General features: G+C 34.4%; 1 protein-coding gene across 1 annotated transcript in view; it reads left to right on the forward strand.

Annotated features, from left to right (window-relative positions):
- LOC106735969 (neurobeachin-like) overlaps nt 1-16,689 on the forward strand; it is a 176,659-nt gene that overhangs the window by 153,686 nt on the left and 6,284 nt on the right. Inside the window, 2 exon segments of the mRNA XM_014591546.1 lie at nt 8,133-8,285; nt 9,872-10,040. Of these exon segments, the coding sequence (XP_014447032.1) occupies nt 8,133-8,285; nt 9,872-10,040 (322 nt within the window).

The following is a 16,689-nucleotide window of genomic DNA, read 5'->3' on the forward strand; positions in this document are numbered from 1 at the left end:
GTACCCCTCAAGGGGAATGGCCATGTTGCAATCCCTTCTTCATTCTCCTGTCAGGGTGGCAGAATCCTAGCCCTCTAAGGGAGTATGAAATATATTTTTTAAATTTACATTTCTGGGGGCCAGCACTTGGTTTAGATGGTTGAGGTGTATTGGATTCCCATATGGCTGATGGTGATTTGAATCCTGGACCTGGCGGCTTGAAAATTATGTAAGGCGCAAGTGCATGTATACCCAAAATCCCAAGAGAAGAATGGAGAAGTGATTGTGATGTAGCCATCTCCCTGGGGAGGAAGGGGTGATTTCTCACATTCTCTCTCTGTCTCTGGTGAGTGTTCGGACCCTAAGGCAAATAAAAAAGCAAACTTTTAAAAAATATGCATTTCTGAGATGGCTAATGATGTTGACCATCTTTTCATGTGCATATTGGTTATTTTCATATGCCTACTGGGTATTCATTGGTATATCTTCTTTGGAGAAATGTCTTCACATCTTTTGCCTATTTAATGCCAATAAGGGTATTTCCCTTTTTATTACTGAGTTGCAGGAGTTTTAAAATATATTCTAGATACAAATTTCTTCATTAGATAAGTGATTCGCAAGCATACTTTTCTGTTCTGTATATCAAAATATATTAGAATTTTCATTTCCCTGATGAGAAGTTGACCATTTTATATCATCTTTTTTATCTTTTTTGTTGTTGTTGTTAAATATGTATACGAAGGATTTGCCATTTTTATTAGGATTATCTATCATTATCTTGTTAATATGTAAAAATTCTGTGTATGTTTTAGATATAAGTCTTGATTGGATATGTACTCATTAATACATTCAATATCTCTTCCCTTTAGCTTGACTTTTCATCTCTTTATTCTGTTTTTGATGAACCAATGTTCTTAATTTTAATATAGGCCAGATTTTCAGTTAATTTTATGATTATTCCATTTGAATTCTTATATATCCCCAAAATCTGATTTTCAAAAATTTTTTTTTTATCTTTGGGAACCAGCAGTTAGCGTAATGGCTATGTCGCTGGACTCCCATGTAGTCGACCGCGGTTCGTGTCCCGGACCCGGTGGCTTAAAAAACTCACGCCAGGCGCGTGTGCGTGCGTGCCCAAGATCCCGAGAGGAGAATGGAGGAGAAGGGATTGCGGCGTGACCATCCCCCCTGGGGGGTGATTTCTCGCTTTCTGTCTCTATGTCTCTCTCTGTCTGTCTGGCGAGCGCACGCGCCCTACAGTGAAAATCTCTCCAAAAAAAAAAAAAAAAAATTTTTTTTTTATCTTTCACATGTATTTATTTATTTATTGCCATAGGGTACATACACTCTCCAGAGACAGAGCTAAACAGAGGGAAAGTAAGAAACTAACCCCCAGGCAGGATGGCCACCCCACAATCCCTTCTCTTTATTCTCCTTTCAAGATTCTGGGTACACATGAACATGCATCTGGTGTGATTTTTAGGCTGCTGGATTCAGGGCTTGAACCACGATTGGCACTATGGGATTCCAGTGCTTCAACTACCATGCTACTCATTAGTCCTTATTTTTCATATTTAGATCTGCAATCAATTTGTAGAATTTGAATTGAATTTTGATACTGTATGGCATGAAATATATAGGTCAAGGTTCTTTACTTTCATGTATGTGTCTATCTGGCCCAATACTGTTGGTTGAATAAATGGTTTCTCACTGCACTGCAGTCTAATCTTTGCCATAAATCACCATGTATGAGTGGGATTTTTCCCCAAACGTTGAGATAGTACAACAGTATCTTATTTTATCTTTCTAGTATATCTCAATATTGAATAGCATGCTGCCTTGCTTTACTATTATTCTTTAACAATAGCCTTGGCTAGTCTGTATACATTAGCTTCTCAATTTTCACCCCCAAAATGCTAGAGTTTTCATTGTGTTTATATTGATACTCTTACTATATTGCGTTTTACAACTTACATACTTGATATAACCATTATTTGTTTTCTTTTGTCATTTTCTGTATAGATTACTTTATTTCTTTTTGATAGTCTTTTTTCCCCTGATCCTTGATGTTTTTAAAATTACATTTGTTTTGTCACTGGTACATAGAAATATAATCAGTCTTTATATTGAACTTCAATATACTATCAATTCTAGAAGTTTATAGATAGTTCAAAAATTTTTTTTTCATAGAAAATATCACCCAGAGTGACAGTTTTATTTTTCCTTTTTCTTTATGTGTTTCCCGCCTTGCTTTATTGTGTCTTCTAAGACTTTCAGTGTTGCATTGAATAGAAGATGTGATAGTGGGCATCTCTGTCTTATTTCTGATCTCAAGAGCAGTGCTTTCAGTAATTAGACACCAAGTATGATATTTGCTATGGAATGCTTTTTGTAGACTTTTATATTAAGGAACTATTTCTGTTTTGAAAAGTTTTTTCCTATCATAAATGAATGCATTTTATCAAATGTTTTTCCTGCATTATTTGAGATGAATATGATTTCATACATTTTCCTGAATTACATTTTTAAATTTTAGTTATTAACCCATCCTCATATACCTAGACTCTCGTTTACTCTTAAATTCACTTTTATTTCAATTAGTCTTTCATCTTTACTTCCTTTAAAATGACTTGATATATTATTGTCACTGATGACTTTCATATTCTATCTTGTGATTATTTTGCAGTCTTTGTCTTGATATATTAACATCATCTTAGTTAAATATTCTCTCCTACTTGAAATGTTTTCTTTTCTTTTTCTTTTTTTTTGGAGAGATTTGCGCTATAGGGCGCGTGCACTCGCCAGACAGACAGAAAGAGACATAGAGACAGAAAGCGAGAAATCACCCCCCAGGGTGGATGGTCACGCCACAATCCCTTCTCCTCCATTCTTCTCTCTGGATCTTGGGCACACGCGCACACGCACCCGGTGTGAGTTTTAAGCCACCGGGTCCGGGACACTAACCGTGGTCAACTACGTGGGAGTCCAGCGACATAGCCATTACGCTAATTGCTAGTTCCCTTGAAATGTTTTCTTAAAGTGTATTTTCTGATAGCTTTCTTTCTGTTTTCCTTACCTCCTCGGCTTCATTTTGTTCCTCCCTAGTACTTCATCATCTTTCTAAATTCCAATTTTTAAAGTGCTTAGTCCTGGAAGCATTTCTATTTTTCTTTCTATATCTTACTCTAATTGAGCTTATTATTCATTTCCTCAGTTATACTTTAAATACCAATTATACTGCAATGTTTCTCTCGTTTTCAATTTCAATTAGATGTTTGCAATCTTTTAAAATTTGTATTATCCAAACTGTTTTTGATTTTTCTATCAAATCTTTTCTCGTTCCATCTTTTTAATCTTATTAATGATATTAACTTTCAACAAATAGTTCATATCTAAAAATGCTAATCATTTGATAATAACCATAATGATTAAAATTTTTGACTATTTTTTCTACATACTAGATGTCTGATTACCTACAAAGAACACCTGTTTTTCTTTTCTCAGAGAAATACTTTATTATATTTTAATTTTTTTAGTTTTCTTTTTAAACTTCTACTTATTTATTTAAATTTATTTACATTTAATCACGTATGTCTTTACAGTGTGCAACATTTCTCTTTCCAGTATGAATATCATGCAAATAGCTTCTCATTTTTTATCAATTAAACATACTTTTACTTTTTATTTTTCTTCCCCTTTTCCATCCCTCTTTTTCATACAAAACTTTTTTTTTCACATTTTAGTGATTCAAAAAAGATTTTAAATTCAAAATATGGACAAAGCTACAATCTAGTGACAGGTGCTCAGTAATTTTCTTCTGAAACATTTTTTTCTCTCTCCATTTCCCCTTTTACTAAAGAGAGGTATAAATAATGAATTCCCCCCCCCCAAAAAAAAATTAGGTTAGTCTCAATTTGGTTTGTTAAATGGAGAAAGCCCCATAAGAATTCAATTTCTGATGCAAGGCAATAGATACTACTGTATTATAAATCTTACACAAATAACCATTCTGCCACAAAATAAGAATGTTCACAAATATTTTCTAATTGCAAAGGGGCCAGGAAGGGAGAAAAGTTTTTGTTTCAATCACAAAATTTTTTTTAAAAATTAGCAAATTGATGAACTTATCAACAACTCACAAGAAAACTAAAATCCTTAAATGTGGAAGACAAAGCATAGAAGAAAATCAATAATGTTTCAGACAAACATCATAGAATTCTATTTCACCAGTTGAGTCTGATGTAATGTCTCTTTTGTTGAATTTGCAGTGTTATTGTGGTCTGATCTGTCCATTTAAGTCCTGGAAGTTAACATTCAACATTATTACTGATATTTCTGAACTTGTCCCTACCATTAAGTTGGCCTTTTTCTTGGTCATTTTTTGTTCTCTTATTTCTGTCTGTCTTTAGTTTTCCTGGTATAACACTCCCTTGAGAACTTCTCTGAGAGCTGGTCTGGTGGTTGGAAAATTCTTTCAGGTTTTGTTTATCTGAGAATGTTTTGGGCTTTTCTTCCCATATTAAGGATAATTGTGCCAGATGTAGTGTTCTTGGTTGAAATTGTTTTTCACTTAACACTTTGAATATATTTTCCCATTCTTTCCTTGCCTGCAATGTTTTCGACAGAGGTCTGATGTTAGCCTGATGGGATATCCTTTAAAAGTAACTTGATGTTTCTCTCTTGCTAATTTTATTATCCTGTCTCTGACTGTGGTTTTGGTCAATCTGGCTGTGATGTGCCTTGTAGATCTTCTTGGTTTGATTCTCTGTGGGGTTTGTGTTTCTTGGGTCTAGATATTTGAATGCCTCTCTAAGTTTGGAAAGTTTTCTTCCAGAATTTCATGGAATATATTATCAATACCTTGATTAATTTCCTCACCTTCTGGGATACCAATTATCCCCATGTTAGGGCATCTAATGATTTCTAATATTACTTGTATATTATTTTTATTTTTCTGGGCTATTTTCTCAGTCTTTTTGATTAATTTTTCTAGGTCAGAGGTTCTGTCTTCTACATCTGAGATTCAGTCTTCTGCATGATATAATCTTCTTTTAATACAAGGGAAGTTTTGATTTTCTATATTATAGCCTTCATCTTTAACAGTGCCATTTGATTCTATTTTATGGTGTGTATTTCATCTTTGAGTTTGTGTAAGAACTTTGTCACCTCCTGGAACACATTGTCTCTTTTTTTCTTCATCTTCTGGAGTTTGTTGTTTTTCCATTCTTACATCTCTGTTTGCTTTGTCACTGTGAATATTCTAAATTCTTTATCTGATATTTCCACAAGTTCCATTGTATTGCCTATGAATGATGAAGGGCTGTTCTTTTTGAGGAGAGATATTTTCTTGGTTTTCCATATTTCTTGTGCCTATGTGGTTGTTTCTTGTCATCTAATGGAGTATAAGTTTCTTGCTACTTTCTTGGAGTTAATTCTGAGTGTTAGAGGCATGTGGGAGGAGATAATCCTGCAATATCTCTACAATTTCATTTCCTTGATCTTCACCAAGCATCCTGCACTTTTGTGATGGAACTAGATATTACAAAGGCCTCCCAGTTTCTAAAGAATAGGCGTACCTGGGCTGAACTGTGGGGTTTCATCTAAGAATTCAGTGGTGTGGGGGTAAGATAAGCCATGCCCTCTGCAACTCTGTGTTTCTTTCTGCTGATCACTTAGCAGTCTCTCTTCTCTGATTTTTGATCACTTAGTGGTATATTCACGTTTGGCTAATTTTTTAGAGATTTCTGCAACTGTAAGCTCATATGCTTCACTTTACTGTGAGATATATCTATTCCAGTTTCTCCTCTGCTACTGTGTTTTGCAATGTAGTATCCACGGAAGATTTTTGAATTCTGATTTATGAAGACTAGTTTCTCCTTTTCTGTAGCAGTTCAGTGGGTATTGAGATTTTCTATGGCCTAAAAGTATTAAGATGTTTCGCTGTTGTGCACCTAGACCTGTTTAGACACTCAAAGTGTGGAAGCTGAGAAACAAGGTGAGATATCAGGTATAAGAAAGGAAACAAAGGAAAAAAGAAAAAAAATCCCACAAACACAACTATTGAAAGTGAAAAAAAAATTTTAAAAAAGGCAAAAAATGAAGGAGCAGAGCTGGGCCCTCCTAAGATACATATGAATTCTGAAATTAGTAAGATAAAAAGGAGGTCAGAGGTAAGAGACAGAACTTACAGATTTAAAATATCTATCTATCTATCTATCTATCTATCTATCTAAAGAGAAAAATCTTGAGAGAAATGGGGAGAGAGAGAAATAGAGACAGAAAGAAGATAGAGACTGCCCTACCTTACTTTGCTAGGTGTTAGGTTGGAAGAAGAGGTTTGGAGCAGAGGCCTTTTCAACTAGAGGAACAGGGCTGGGCCTACCTCAGATGCACATGGATTCTTGTTTTGCTTGGTGTTGGGCTGGAGTTATTTTATTATTCAACAGTCAGTGTTTAGCTTAGTATTAAATTTTTATTTTTTATTGTAGGTGTTTGTCATAGAGTACATGCACAGACAGAAAGAAGCAAATAAGAGATCACCTTCTGAGGGGATGGCCACACTAAAATCTCTTCTTCATTCTTCTTGTGGGATTTTGGGTATACATGCACATGTGCCTGGGGTGATTTTCAAACTGAGAGGTCTAGGACTCGTGTTTGGCCATGTGCAAATCCACTGCCTTAACCACCACACCACCTGTTGGCTCTCATTTTTAATTTTTTCATAAATTAGTGTCAGCACTAATGGTAAGTGCTGAAGTTTAAGGCTAAGTCATAAGTGATTCAATAATTCTGTGGCTGGGAAGATGGTGGTGCTACAAAACGATCACTAGAGGAGGAAAAAAATATTAGGTTGTTGAAAAAATCACGAAATATTTTCTAGGCAGAAATATGCCGTGACCTTTCCAATAATGAAATACTTGTTCAGGAAGATAACATTTTTTTAAAATGTGAGTTTGAATGAAGGTTTTTATGAAGAACATTTTTTTCCATCTTAAAATTTTCATCTGAAATTATATTCTAGGGTTAGCATTCCAGTTGACATACAGTGTAAGCCTCATAAGCAGTTTATGATTTTCCAGTTAAGTTATAGGTGAAATTAATTTCAATAGCATATAGTTTTTAGCCTACCATAGAAATATTGTAATATACAAATAATCACCTAATTTAGAACATTATGATTTTAATCTATACTGAATTAAGAAGGATAAGATTATTTGCATATTTTTTTCAATGCACACTGTTAAAACCAGTGTTTACTACTTAGAGCATATCTTACTTTTGATGAAATTACATTTCAGGTTCAATGGCCACATAGGACTAGTGGCTAATGTATTAGTATTAGGAAATGTAGCTTTAAAGGGTTTGAATTTTGGAAGGTCAGTTTATCTAAATATCATTTGATGATAGGTTATATATTGGTAACTGCAACTGAAAATTTTTGTAGGGAATAATCAACACAAAGGTGGTGTGATGTGAAACTGGGAAGCATATCATCCAAGGAGAGAATATTTATGGAGAAGAAAAGGCAAGGAATATAAAGCAGAGCACACTGAGAAGTAATCCAAAGATCATGAAAGTCAAATGAGGAGTGAGATTCTCTTTTCAGAGATCCTGGATAAGCTGAAAAAATTTATGCTAAGAGAGATGCATTGCATTGGTCAATGTGGAAATCCTTTGTAATGTTTAGAAAAAAGGAATTTATAGAGTGGTAGGGTTAATTGACATTCTCATTGGTTTGGAGCTAGTTTTAGTTAGAGTACTTTTCTTTGCCAATCTCTCTCTTTTTTTAAATATTATTGTGATAGTTACTTTATTCTATCTTATTATTTAATGTCCAGTATATCTTATTTTTCAGTTTTTATAACAGTGGAAGGAAATTATTCAGATAACTTATTTCTTTTGCTGGAGTTGGAGTAACAAATAACTTGACTTATTTATCTGTAATTGTCTTGGAAAAAAATTCATTTAATAGGCTGTTGTCCAGAGAAATATTTAAGTTTTATATTAACTATTCTAGGTTTCTCAATAAGATTAAATTTTAATAAGAAAGAAAATATGATATTTAAACTAAATTAACAGGTATGCTAAGTTAACAGTTATACGGTTTAATGTTCTAGATATTTTTAGCTTGAATGTCTGTTTTCTTCCTTTAGTCATCAAGAGTTCATATAACTCGAGCTGTTCTGGAGCAATTTTTATCCTTTGCAAAATACCTTGATGGTTTATCTCATGGCGCACCTTTGTTGAAGCAGCTTTGTGATCACATTTTATTCAATCCAGCCATCTGGATCCATACACCTGCTAAGGTATGAATTTTACTCTGATTTATTTTATTTTAGTTTAATGTTATAAATTACAGTTACTAAATTGAAATAGCTGGAGAAAACATTTGTAATTTTTAGCTTAATTTATAGTCAATCTGAAGCAGCTGTGTTAGGTACTATCAGAGATGAAAATATTAACTTTATATAAATATTAAAATAAATGAAACTTTAGTTAAAAAACAAAGCTTTTTATTATACCACATTCTGAAGTCATTCGATGTGATGTATACCTTTCCAAGGAAGGTATTCTGATATACCAGTTATTGAAAGAGTAAGAAGAGAAGACATATAATTGATTGTGTCATAAGCATTGTAATCTTTTCTTTTTTTTGAGAGAGATTTTTGCTATAGGGCACGTGCGCTCGCCAGACAGAGAGAGAGACAGAGGGACAGAGAGCGAGAAATCATCCCCCGCCCCCCGCCCCGGGGGATGGCCATGCCGCAATCCCCTCTCCTTCGTTCTCCTCTTGGGATCTTAGGCATGCACGCATGCACACGTGCCTGGCATGAGTGTTAAGCCACCGGGTCCGGAACGCGAATCGTGGTCGACTACATGGGAGTCCAGCAACATAGCCATTACACTAACTGCTGATCCCCATTGTAATCATTTTGACTAGAAAATTGCTTTCATTTTGAATATAGAATTTAAATCATAGTATGTAAATATTTGTTTAAAACTAGATATATACACATAACAAAATATTTTTTATTTTATCTAAATATGTAAAACATTTTTAGATCTTAAATTCTTATAGTTTTATATATAGAACTTAGTTATATTTTAGGCAATGGAAATCATCAGTGAGGGGTATTTTGATTTTTGAGCTACTTTACAATTTTAAAATTTTCTTTATAATTTAGGCTTAAACAGAGTTTAAGTTCTGATTTCAGTTATGGCTCATCATATTAATTATTGGACTAAACCCAAGTCTAATGTTTGTTTACTCCTTTATTTTTAAGCAACGTGTCTGACTTGCCGTATTCATGCTCACATAGTTGCTGAAAGACAGCTATATACTGGACAATAGGTTAAGAAAATTTGAAGTTACATGAACTTTTAGGACATATGACTACCATACATATGTGTGTGCATATATATGTATATGTGGGTATACATATATAGTGTGTGTGTGTGTATATATATATATGTGTATATACATGTGTGTATGTTTTTTAAGATACGTGATAACCGATGCTAGCTCTGTTTTTATGAAGAAATATATACACTATATGTATACAGCTACTGAAAGGAACTTTGCTTATAGGCTTTAGTCCGGTTGACTTTTAAATGATTTGATTTTAGATTAGTTTCATGGGAATTTGAATTATTTTAAATATTTAAATGTCAGTAGCTGTTAAATTACCTTTATTATGTTTTATTAGAATGTGTTGATTATAAGTATTTTCTTTTTAAAATACACGAGATATTTAAGAAAATTTATGTTTAAAGTCATAATAAATGGTCATTTCTTGGCTGATTTACATTTAAATTAGAATGGAATCTATGTAATAGAGGCACTTGAGATATTTTAAATTTATTTTAATGATCTATGATTACTTCGTTTTAGGTTCAACTTTCCCTGTATACATATTTGTCTGCTGAATTTATTGGAACTGCTACCATCTACACCACCATACGGAGAGTAGGAACAGTATTACAGCTAATGCATACATTAAAATACTACTACTGGGTTATTAATCCTGCTGACAGTAGTGGCATCACACCTAAAGGATTAGGTAAGTACAGTGCTACTACTGTGTTTACATTTTCTCATGATACTTTTATCTGTGGAAAACTATATAATGAACAGATGTGTGATTATGAAATTATCACTAAACTCTTTAATCTTTTGTATAGTAGACTGATATATTGAGAATTGTTTATGGTAAAGAAGAACTTTATAGCTTTGCAGTGTTTGATTGTTTTTAGAGTAAAGGCGTGTCCAGGAAGTTTTTTTTTTCTTTTTTCTTTTCTTTTCTTTTTTTTTTTTTTTTTTTTTTTGAGAACTTTTTGCTATAGGGCGTGTATGCTCGCTAGAGAGACAGAGAGAGACAGAGAGACAGAAAATGAGAAATCACCCCCCAGGGGAATGACCACACTGCAGTTCCTTCTCCTCTCGGGATCTTAGGAATGCACACATGCACACGCGCCCGGCGTGAGTTTAAGCCACCGGGTCCGGGACTTGAACCGTGGTCGATCACATGAGAGTCCAGCGACATAGCCATTATGCTAACTGCTGGTCCCAAAAGAAACAATATTTTTAATTTAACTTTTTTTTTTTTTTAAATAAGTGAGAGCAAGAGAGTGTGTACAAAAAGGGGAGAGGAAGTGACAAGTATTTTTGACAGAATATCCTCATGTCATGATCCTTCTGTCCTGGCTTCCTGGTCATCTAGGACCACAGGCATGTGCCAATATGTACAGCCTGTGAAGATTGGTTCAGAAATGGAATTTGGTCATTCCATGTTTTCTCAGCCATTTATCAGAGGTGCCCTTCCTGTCTTAAAACTACAGCGAGGTCTTAAGTGCTTTTTTTGATTCAGGAAGATAAATTTAGAGTACTTAAAGTAAATGGATGATATTAGTCATGACCAGTGTGCTTGAGTACAATTGCTTTCAAATTGTTGCTTCCCTTTAAATTTTCACTCTAAATTTGCCTTTTTAAAAACATTTAAACTTTCTTTTTTTTTTAATGAGAGAGACAGAAAAACAGGTTCTCCACTAGAGATTCACCACTGGGGTGTTAAGAGTGCTTTTCTCACAGTAGTGTTGAATGTTACAGTTTTATAACTATCTTTCCAAGGAAAAATAGCATTCTCTCTTTTAGTATTTTTATAAGCTTACTCATTTCTTTTTATTTTCTAGATGGAACTTAAAAAATTGTTGTACACACTCAGATTTATTATTTTGTTCTTTTATAGCTTCTTTTATTGCTTTGCATTGATAATACATAGAATTTATTGAATGTTGACACAAGTTGAATTCTCTGCTAAGCAATCTTATGTGTGTGTTCCTTTGTCCAATCACGTCTCTATAATTATAGATACGTAGTTATATTTTTACATATACTTAAGACTATATGTATGTGTGTGTGTATACACACACACACACACAATCCCAATCCCATTTCACAGATTAGGAAACTGAAAGTTGGTACAAAGTGATAGAACATATCTTTGTATCATATCTGACTTGGAACCTTTGTTCTTTTTAAAATTATTCTTATTCATTACAGAGCACATTTGCATGCCCAAGAGAGAGAGCATGGGCTTGGTCATGGTACAATTCACTTCCTCTAGTCCTTCACCTGCCAACATCCTGGACATGTGGGCACATGTTGTATATGTTTTCAGTCGACTGGGCCAGAAATTCAAACTGGGGTCAGCATGTAACTTGCAGCTGTGCAGTCTGTGCCACAAAGACTATACTGTTTTGTTTTTAAAATACTATTTATTAGCAGAGTTTACTCCAGACAAATCATATATTCACACATTGTAATTTCTGTTTTACAAAATAGTTGCAAGAGTAGTAAAAAGTTTTTCACATGCCCCTCACCAGATTCCCCAATATTTTTAGTTTACTACATAGGCTTTATCATTCTCTTTTACTCTCTTTCTTTCTCTGTGTACACACACATACACACACACACACACACACACACATAAATATATTCACATATACATATTTTTTCTGTATCAATTGAGGGTAAATTGTAGATGTGGTGCCCTCTTGCCCCTAAATATTTTACTACGTTTTGTCTAAAATGTAAAGTCACTCTGTTAGATAACTGTGGGCATCCATTAAAATCAGAAAATAAGCTTTAATACAATATACTCTAATCCAGAGACCCCATTCAGATTTTATCAGTTACTAAATAATGTCCTTTATAGGAAAAAGAAAATATTTCTTTTACCCTGAATTCCAGTTGCATGTGGTATGTTGCCTTAAGTTGCCTTCATTTTAATGTTTGGTAACGTAGGCTACTTTTTTCTAGTATTTCCTGTTTTTCATGACCTTAACATTTCTGAAGGATACAAGGAAATTATTTTTTAGAATACCCCTCAATTTGAATTTGTTTGATATTTGCTCATCATAATGTAATTTTTTTATTCAGGAAGAAATAATACAGAAGTCGTAGTCGTTCTGTCTTGTTATATCATGGCAATAAAGGATATGATGTTGGGTTGTGTTATTACTAGTGATGTTAAATTTGATCCCTTGATTAGGGTATTGTCTTCCACATTTCTCTATTACAAAACTATTTTCTCTTTCGCAATTAATAAATATTTGGTGTGTGGATTCTTAGGTCTTCAGGACAAATTTCATAATTTTGTATTACTTCATCACTTTCTAGCACAAGATGTCCTTGATTCATCTTAAACTTGCCTTGCCCTAGTTGTGGAATTAGCCATTTATTCAAGGAGCCCAGGTTTGCTTTTTGAATACTATTTTTAGGAACAAAGATCTGGGGGGAAAAATGAACATCTGTGTGTTAGGTGTGCTTATTCTTTATATGTCATTACTTCTAGGGACTTTTAGTGAACATATCTAGAGTATGTGTTTATATGTTTTATATGTATATACATATACATTAAAATGTACACACACACACACACACACACACACACACATTCTTATATCATGATCTGCCTATATTGAAACCATTACTTCAGAGACTGGGAGTTGGTATGGTGGTTAAGTTGCTGGACTCCCACATGGCTGACTGTGGTTTGAGTCCTGGATCCTTTGACTTGAAACTCATACCGGGCGATCATGCTTGCATGGCTAAAATCCTTGGAAGAGAATAGAGGAGAAGGGATTGCAGCATGTCTATCCGCCTTTGGGGGGTGACTTTTCATTTTCCCTCTCACTGTCTCTCTCTGGAGAGTACAGGCACCCTCTGGCAAAAACCTTAGGAGGAAAAAAACCCATGAGTTTGTACCCTCAATTCCAGTCTAAAATCATATTGCCCAACTTAGTCTCAAATTTCTTAGAGTTGCAGCTTTCTTCTCCAATATTGAAAAATCTGGCCCTCATTATCTTTAATATATATTTTCTTGGGCCAGCTGGTGGTGTGGTAATTAAGGTGCTGGACTCCTACATGGCTGACTGTGGTTCAAGTCCTTGAAACTCTCACTGCATTGTGTGCATATGTGCCCAAAATCCTGAGAGGAAAATGGAGGAGAAGGGATTGCAGCATGACTATCCCCTCTGGAAGCAGATTTCTCACTTTCCCCTTTCTCTTTCTCGCTCTGTCTTCTCTTCGCTGAGCACACTTGCCCTGTGGCTAAAACCTAAATATGTATTTATCTCTTTTTTTCTTGCTTCACTTTATGAAACTAGGGTTTTGACACACGGATACACCTTCTCTTTCTCAGCTTTACCAGTGCAGTCGTCTCCAACTACCTCCTTAGATCTGACTGAATGATCCTTGCTGCCTCCACAGCCTCAGTTATTTTATTGGTACTGACTTCACTATTGACCTCTATTATCTCCCTGGCTGTGAAAATCCTGCCAGACTCAGTTGCTTCCTCGGATCTCGCAGCCCGTGGGTGTCCCTGTTGTTTCTTCGGGACCCTGATCCTTAGGCCTCAGCTGTTTCAAGGAGAGGGAAGGGAAAAGAACCAATGAATATATCTTAAGGAAAATTGACAGTAAGGTAGAAGAGCAGTAGTTTTTTAATGACTTAATTTATTGTTACTTTAGCCTTTACTCTTTGTGAAATTGATTTTGTTTAGTGGAATATTAGGGTCTGACTTGAAATACATGGTTTTCTAAATCACAGCTTTTTATAATTGACCTAATTGATCAAAATCTACTGTTTTGTAAGAACAATCTAAAGGTAATTTATACTACACCAACTTTCGTAGAATTATCGTTTATCTGTAGGCACTCACATTGAGAAATAGGATTTTTTTTGTTTGGAGTGTGACTTATCCATTTTGTCCCTTGCATTATCATCATATAGGTTCTTTGTAAAAGCATTTATATATGTTAGAAATACAGTAATACACATTTATGGTAAAAAGTGAAATGATAGCTAATTTGTAAATCTTATAAATCCATCCACCTCCTTTTCTCTGCTCATATAAACAGAAATTTATGAAGATTTATTTTGAGTGTGTCATGAACATGAACTGGTATAACTAAATATATAAATATCTGTAGTAGTCCCCTTTCACCCATGAAGGATATGTTCTAAGACCTCCCTCGAATATCTAAAACTATGGATAGTCGCCTATATATTAGGTCATCAGGAATATGATGTATTTTTTCTATGTTTTTCTATGCAAAATTGCATCATGACTTTTCCAAGGACCCAATATACTATATATATATATTTCCCTATACATATAACTGTGATAAATTTTAGCTTATAAATTAGGCACAATAAGAGATTAATAGTAACTATTATTAAAGAACAGTTATAACAATGTATTATAATAAAAGTTATATGAATGTAGTCTATCTTTGTCATGATATTGTTTTGTATTGTACTCACTGACTTTCAGATGATGGTAAACTATTGATTAACTATGAGTAACAAGATATGGAAAGCTAAACTGTGGATAAGAAGAGACTACTGTATAAGTGTATTTACAGTGAACGTCATTTAAATATCACAGAGCTTAAGAAATAGGAAATTGCCTGTACCTCAGTACGTGTCCATTCATGGTCACATCATCTCCTTCCTATTCCCTGCTTTACAGATAACCCATTCTAAAATTTATGTTTATTATTACTTTTAAATGGGTTTATTTTATTATTTCTCATTATGGTTTGCTTTACTACATATGTATTCTTAAACAGTTGATTCTCTAGCTTTTGTATTTTACATAAGTTTTTTTTTTTCTTTCAGTTTTTGCAATGAGGTACATATGCTTGTTTGCCACAAAGAGAGAGACAGGAAGCAACAGAGAGGGAAAGTGAGAATTCACTCTCCACTGGGGATGGCTACATTGCAGTCCCTCCTCCATTCTTCACTTTGGACACACATGCATATGTACCTGGTGTGATTTTTGAGCCAGTGGGTCCGGAACTTGAACCACACAGTTGGACATTTGAGATCCAGTGTCTTACTGTCTGTGCTACTGCAGGCCTAATAAATGGTATAATTTGTGATTTGTTTTTTCTCTCAATTTTGTATTTGTTAGCTAAATCTATTTGTGTTTTATTTTGTAGCACATGGATTCATACCACACACGAAACACCATACATATGTACATATTTTAGTGTAACATGAATTGTGCAAAATAAGACAATAGTAATTAGAGATAACACGTCCTGAATACTTACAATTGAAATGGCCCAGGCACTATTTTAATTACTTTCCACATGTTGATCCATTTAATCCCCACAGAATATCATCATGACATAGGCGATATTACTGTCTTCATCTTAACAATAAAGAGAAAACAAATCTGAGGCAAAGAGTTATTATAATCTTGTCTAATTTCACTAAGTGGTGGTAAAAATGTAAATAAAAGTAAGGAAATTATTTCTAAGCTAATGGCTGTCTCTACTGGGATGGAATGGGGGATGTGGTCAGGAAGAGGAATGTGGCACATTGTGGAGAACTGGAGTAGGGTAAGGACTTTAGTATGCTGGCAGACTGGTGCCACAGAATTGTTACATATACAGGAGTTTCACCAGCTTGTTGTGAAACCATTGGTAGCTTGACTTGAAATCAGTCATGATGGAAGTATTTATATGACAGATATCAGAAATACGTATTGGATTGTTGGAAGTCAGGATGTATTTTTTCTGTATAAAAATGTGTCATGACTTTTCTGAAAACCCAATAAATGTACCAGGATCTTGATTTTCTACCCAGTATTGTTTCTTTACCAACATCCCTACCAGTGGTTGCAGGATTTCAGTTTCTTGACATAAAAAGTAGTTATATGGGTATTCATTTAATAATAATTCACCATGTTGTACATTTATGTTTTCTGTACATGTGCTGTATTTCACAATAAAAAAGGTTTAAACTAAGTAATTTCATGTATTGGTGAGGAGTGAAAGGGTAATTTGTTTACTGTTGGTAGGAGTGGAGCAAAAATACAGAGAGTAGTTGGGGAAATGAAGGGATGTCTTTCTTAATAATGAAACCTGGAGGAACCAGTAGTGAATCCAAGTTTGGCTGCAACGAGAGACACAAATGTTGATGGAAAGGAAAGTTACCTTTATTCAGGGAGCCAGCAGCTTGAGAAAATGGCAGACTGATGTCCCACAACCATCTCCCCATTTCCAGTTTGATAAGGCTTTTTAAAATGAAGCTAGGATGCAGACTACATGTTGTTTTGCCCAGCACAGCCATTTGTCATCTTTTTGACCAATGACCAGAGACAAGTTGATGTCAGCATTGTGGCTGGGTTGGCAGGA

Source organism: Tupaia chinensis, unplaced genomic scaffold (assembly GCF_000334495.1).
Source record: "Tupaia chinensis unplaced genomic scaffold, TupChi_1.0 Scaffold000597_1, whole genome shotgun sequence".
In the NCBI taxonomy this organism is placed as follows: domain Eukaryota; kingdom Metazoa; phylum Chordata; class Mammalia; order Scandentia; family Tupaiidae; genus Tupaia; species Tupaia belangeri.